At 47.7% G+C, this 6,384-nt stretch overlaps 1 protein-coding gene across 1 annotated transcript; it reads right to left on the bottom strand.

Moving 5' to 3' along the window:
* Positions 1–2,104: 2,104 nt before the first annotated feature.
* Positions 2,105–6,347, bottom strand: LOC119336938. The gene is made up of 2 exons (XM_037609027.1): positions 6,008–6,347; positions 2,105–5,778 (listed from the first exon to the last, which is right to left on the bottom strand). The coding sequence occupies exon 2, from the start codon at positions 3,440–3,442 to the stop codon at positions 2,384–2,386; it is 1,059 nt and encodes a 352-aa protein (XP_037464924.1). The 5' UTR covers positions 3,443–5,778; positions 6,008–6,347; the 3' UTR covers positions 2,105–2,383.
* Between the last annotated feature and the right edge of the window lie 37 nt (positions 6,348–6,384).

Raw genomic sequence — 6,384 nt, 5'->3', positions numbered from 1 at the left:
GTGCATTTTTAGAAAATATTCTTCAATTTTTAAAGATGTAAGCTAGTTTTCCAAATAAAGTAAAAAGAATATAAATAGGGAATGAATAAATAAAGAAAAAAACATGAGGAAAACCGGTGGAAGAAAAGAAACAAAAAGAAAACACTGAAAACAAAAAACAAAAAATACAATAAAAACCACTACCAAACAGTTGAAAAAATCAATTGGGAGAAATCGCTCTTGTTCCTTGCCTCCTATTGGGGATGACCAAGCTATTTTTGCACCACATGCTAGGCGTGCAAGGACAACCAAAACATGTATGAGGAGAAAGAACACGAGTGTGATGCTCGCTTAGGCTAGTTGGCTGGTCGGCCTAGTTGGCCTCGGTCCATCCAGAGGATAGAAGGGGAAAAACAGAGTGAAAGCGAAAAAGACAAAAAAAACACAGAGAATATTTAAAATGTTAGTACGTAAAATAAAAATGTCAGCGAATTAAAAAAATACTTTGCAGAATAATAAAGTGCAAATTTAAAAAATCAACTTTTTTTTTGAGAAAATCTTGAATTAAAAACGTTGGTGAGTTTCAAAGAATCTTCAGGAATTTTCAAATTGTTTGCAAAATTTTAAAAATTTATGAATTTAGATAATGTTCTTGAACTTTAAAGAGTACTTGAATTTATATAATTTTCAACCTTTTAAAATGCTAAACATTTGTAAGAATGTTCACAACTTTTAAAAATATTCACGAATTTTAAAAACATCTCTGCTCGGCCTTGCTCGATGCTGTTGAGTGTTTACGGCTTGAGTTCAGTATCTGCTTGCCTGATTGACTTGCTTTCCTATGTACCCCCTCTGTAAACTAATATAAGAGTGCTTAGATCACTAAAGTAGTGATCTAAACACTCTTATATTAGTTTACGGAGGGAGTATCAACGATCAAAACAAGGTCTGCGTACGAGACCAGCCACAGAACATCATCAGGCGACTCATGCATCGCCAGCCACACCGAACCGACTAGACAGAAGAGATGAAGAACATCATCATGCGACTCATGCATAGCCAGGCTCAGCACACTCATGCATCTCCTGGACTTCAGCACAGGGGATTTGGTCTCACAGCAGGTTTTGGAGATGTAGACAGAGGAGATCCATCTTCTCCAACATGTGATACTTGAAGAGCAGGCGCCAGCGCCATTTCCAGACATCCAAACGACACCATTAAAACCAATAGTACTCCCTCCGTAAAGAAATATAAGAGCGTTTAGATCACTAAAGGAGTGATCTTATATTTCTTTTACAGAGGGAGTACCATTCATGTGCTTCCACACAGCCCAGAGAATAGCAGCAAGAGACAGTATATATGAAAATGACAACACATGGTAAAGGGCATTCAATCCAAGCTTTTGCTTGATTTTGTTCAACAGAAGACTTTGGTTGCTTGATCATAGCCAAAGAGGTGACACACAAACAAAGAAATTGCGAGGAATTAAAGTGCAATGGGCCTAGATTCCTTACAAAGGCACTAATCCAGCATACTAATTTCAGCCTAGGTTCCTCGATCATTTAAGAACATATCTGAAGTAAAAAAAGAGGGTAGTTTTGTTACCAATTGTACAGCGCTGACACAGATAAAGACAGACTGGTCTATTTTTCAAATTGAAGGGGAAAATAGTAAGATACTGTTCTGTTCCTATTATACAGTTGCTAATTTCCTCCAGATCCATCAATTCAAGAACCACACCCTAGAAAGCAACAACATTTGGATGATGCAACTTTGAAAGAATTTGTGCCTCCCTCCAAAAGTCTTTGGTCTGTACAAAAATGCAAGTTGGCATTTATATCTAATGAAGATAATATGAATGTGCTCTATCAACCATGTTTCAATTTCAAAATTTCGATTACTATTTCAAAATTTCAAAAAGACATGGACCTCAAAACAGATTCTCCTTCTCAGAACAAATAAGGGAGAAACAAGTACATAACCAGCAGACATGTACAGACTGAATTAACCAAGGAAGTTGCATTTCTGAAATTGAGCTAACAACAAAGCATGCATAACCAAGAACTGAACAACATGATCTAACAAAAGGTAATGATTCTCCAAGCAAAGCAACTTTGGAGAAAAATGCAAACATTGGGAACTCTCAAACCAAAGTTTAACATCAAACCTTCCATCATAGACACATTTTTAGTCGGCAACAGCGAATGTTTTGAGAAGAAAACCAAAGTTTTAACATCATCGCCACTGATTATGCCGGATTTCAATCAATTAAGTTGTAACAAAGCAACTACTGAATCTCAAAAAACGACTGAATCACAGCTAAAGTTTCCTATCAAATTTTTTTGTCTGAATGTTACACAGCAACAGAGTTTAGATTTGCCCATGGCGGGGCGACAGAGTTTTCTCAAAACTCTGCAGCCGTCCGCTGCCTCTTCCCCTTCCCGCTGTCAAGCAGGAAGAGGTCAGCGCAGTCGATGGGGACACGCCTCCCGGGTCCAAGAACCTCCATGGCGCGGTAGACCTGGTGGCACGAAATGTTGTGGCCTTCCCTCGGGGGGGAGTCGCCCACCTCCAGGAGGAGCACCCTCTTGGCGGCACCCTGCCGGTGCCGTGGAGACGATGCTGATCCCTGGATGGGGGGCGGAGAAGAGGATGCCGGCCCCGGCGCAGAGGATGCCGGCCCGAGAGACGAGGCCTCCAGGGAAGGCGGAGCAGAGGAGGCCGGCGGCTCCAGGGAAGGAGGCGGAGAGGAGACGGCGCTGCTGCTTCTTGCGCTGCTGAAGACGTCGCAGGAGCGCTGGAGCAGAGGCGGCGAAGACGTCGGCGCTGGAGCAGAGGAGGCGGCCGCGGTCCTTGTTGCGCTGGCGGTCGGTCCCTGTCCCTGGGACCTGGACCTCTTCTTGGTGGCGACGCGCGGAGACGGGTAGACCTTTGAGAGCGCCAGCTCGTCCCCGCCGGCGAGGCGTCCTGCCTGGCCGGGGAGAAGGAGCTCGTGCATGATGAACCCGCCGCGGGGTCCACCCTTGTGCTCCGCCTCCTTGGAGATGAAAGAGAAGGCCTGCTTGGTTCCGATCATCTTGTCGGGGGCGGCTTCGACGGGGACGGGGGCGCGCTCCGACTTCCAGAACCCCCCCGGCACGACCCTGCTTCTTCTTGCATCCGTCGCGGTGAGGGGGCGTACCAGGTTCACGAAGTAGGAGGCACGCTTGCCGTCGGGCGATGTCGCCGGCGGATGGCGCCGCAGCAGATCCTGCGGGTGGTGGCCGTAGACGTCGACTCCGTGGACGAGGTAGGCGGGGAGCATCCAGGTGGGGAATCCGTCGACCCGTCGTCGTAGGAGGTCGAACAGCACCACGAGGCCCGCGTCCGTGTGCGGAGGCGGCACCTCGGCCGGCGGCAGGAGCCTCGCCGCCTGGCGCTCCTGGCCCTGGGCATCGGGCTTGCCGTTGCCGATTGAGGCCATCTTCTTCCCTTCTTGATCGATCTTTCTTTTTTGATCGATCCCTCTGATGTGATGTTGGGAGATTTTTGGAGTTGGGTTTGGGCGGCGGAGAGGGAGGGAGAGGGGTATTTGAAGGCCCGGAATTTGGAGGCGGTGCTGCTCTTGCTGTGGTTGGTTGCCGTTGCCGTTGCCCCTGTTTCCTTCAGGCCGGGAATTTGGAGGCGGAGGGAGAATTGGGGAACAGGGGCAAATAATAACTTACTCAACTTAACTGAACTGAAGTAAAACCCTCCTGGTTCAGAGTTCAGAAGTTAAGCACAAGTCTGGTTCAGAGCTCAAAGGAGTCTGGTTCAGAGCTCAAAGAAGAGAAGATGCTAACGCTGTCGAGTCACTACTATGCCCTAGAGAGGGGGAACAAATCACCATATGTATTCTCAACGAAAAGCCGCATGTCGACGACAGAAGCAAAATAAGATCAGGGAAACTAAAAAGATGCAGAGCGGAACTGGGTTCAGGAAAAGAAGCAGATTGAGGAAATGGCAACAGATTTTTGTTTTCAAGAAATTATGCGAAACTGATGATAATGTTGAACCGGATGTTGCGGCTGCCGTTGCGGGACGGGGGAAGCAAACAACTCTCTCTGTCTCAAGCTAACTGAATAAGAGATTCCAGATGAGGGACAGATGAATTTGGTGTCTCAAGCTAACTGAATAAGAGATTTCAGATGAGGGACAGAGGAATTTGGTGTCTCAACTTAACTGAAGAAGAGATTTCAGAGGAGGGACAGAGGAATTGGGTGTCTCAACTAAACTGAACTGAAGAATCAGGGTAAATGTTAACAATCCGAACCCAGCTATGATTCAAAGGTTGCAAGCCATTGATGGAGGAATTGGAAGCTAACTAATGGAATTCATGGAGGGGATAGGGGAGGAAGACGAGCAGTACAGGAACAGGAAAGCGGAGAAGACGACACCACGCCAAGCTGAGGCCGAAGCCCTTCCGTTCGTCCCCGTCTTCAGATACCTTTCTGTTCTATTTGTACTCATCTCATGTAGTATTTTGCTGGCAGGCCCAGGCCCAAGAGGCGCCCCTCTGTACGGCCCAGCTACAGAGAGTGAGGCCGCTGACATTCCATCTTCCTTAAATTTCGGGTTGCCCTCAAGCCGACTCAATGTGGAAACCACCGGGATCCCATGGTACTTGATGCTTCATGACTTCGCCAAGGTGGCGGTGGGTGCCGTAGTTGAGGCGGAACTTAGCGAGGTTGAGGTAGCAAATGACGCCGACTTGCTCAGGGAAGTAGTCGTCGCTGATGTTCACTTGGTCACAGAAAGCATCGAGGTAATAGTGTTGGTTGACAGAGATGTTGTCAGAGCATGGTTGAGGCAGTGGCCGTGGTAGTAGGTTGGAGCTACAACATTCCTCCTTCCTATTACTTCAGCTTGAGTGAAAAGTCCGAAGAAATAGAGAAGGGCCCAGATGCCTGGATCCCCTGACAACTTGCCTTGACAAAACTCAAACACTGCAGGAGCTCCATATGGCAACATATGCAAGGAACTGAAATGCCCGTGGAACAACGAGGAACACCCAGAAGCACATGACGGTCCATACGCCATCGGTAACAACAACATATGCAACAGGAATCCATACACTGTCACCTGGATCCAAAGTCAGCATATCTCAGCAGGAGAGCACTCATAGCAGTAGTCAGCCATGGATTGCAGATATGTATTGTCAGGAACAGAGCACGCATAGCAGCAGTCAGCTTGGATACTGATAATGATATTGAAACCATATATCTTCCATGAGCTCACTTCTGTGGAACAAAATTCAGTGGTCTGCAGCATAACCAAACATGCAGTAATAGGTCTATCGTCAGTTATCCTCCAAATCATCAGCCACATGTAATGTTGACCAGGAACATGTCGCAACGATGGAGACCAGGCTTTCAACTCAACTGAAGTCCATGAACAACTGAGAGGTCGAACACAAATAGCTGCAGTTATATCAATGCTAGCTAGGTATTTGGTACCAGCATTTGTTTGCTGTCCAGGATCCCACGGCAATGCCAAGAAAGCAGCAAACAAAGACCTGTGACCAATAATATCAAGTAAACAATAGGTGTGGATCACATCGTACTCAGAGATGAGGCTACACAATGAAGCAACGGTGATGCAGTAGCGTTGGTAATCAGGCATGTTGGCAATGCGCTCCAGCGAAAGGAGTATGTGCATCTCATGAAGAATAAAATATGTTGGTGTTGCTTCGAACAATCCTTGCCTCTGGCAACATCTGGCCATGCTAAGTCAAGCAACCATGCAATTTCCACTTGGTATTTTTCAGTATACTGGATCATCCTGAAGAAAAAACATGAAGAATAAGCTCATAAATTCAATGTGACATTTCTTTCAGGCATCCAACGCTCCCAAACTGAACAAATAGCAACATACACTTTTCAGCTTATCACAAAAGGAGATTGCCAAAGCTAAGAAACAGCATGATATCTCAATACAGAAAATTCATGAAAGCATGTCAATACTCAATGTAAACTGCACTACAGCCTGTGACTGTGATTGATGAACATACTTGGCCACAAAGCAGCACAGCTCGGTCACTGAATTTCATGGAGCCTGCAAAAGCCGAGAAGAACAGCAAACCAGGTGGTGGCTGGAGGCGCAGCTCCCTCGGCTAGCTTCAAGCTGCACGGCGCGTAGGGGTGGCCCGTCCTGGAGCTTCTCCCACCGAGGCGGCGGCCGTGGTGGGTGAAGGGGGGGGCGACGGCGCGCTCGACACGAGCGGCCGCGCTGGTCGTCGGGGGTGAAGAGCGTGGTGGCGAGGGAAAGCGCGGAGAGGGAGGCGGCGGCGGAGGCGGGGGCTGGGGCTGGCAGAGTGACGGCGGCGGAGAGGGAGCAACCCGTGGCGGCTTCCGGCGGCGCGTGGGGAAAGGGGAGAAGGTGAGTTTT

This window comes from Triticum dicoccoides, chromosome 7B, assembly GCF_002162155.2.
Source record: "Triticum dicoccoides isolate Atlit2015 ecotype Zavitan chromosome 7B, WEW_v2.0, whole genome shotgun sequence".
Lineage (NCBI taxonomy): Eukaryota > Viridiplantae > Streptophyta > Magnoliopsida > Poales > Poaceae > Triticum > Triticum dicoccoides.
This window is presented reverse-complemented; position numbering and strand designations above follow the sequence as displayed.

What these genes read in the sequence shown, in the direction of transcription:
- LOC119336938 (XM_037609027.1), bottom strand. Translation starts at nt 3,442, where the DNA reads ATGGCCTCAATCGGCAACGGCAAGCCCGATGCCCAGGGCCAGGAGCGC.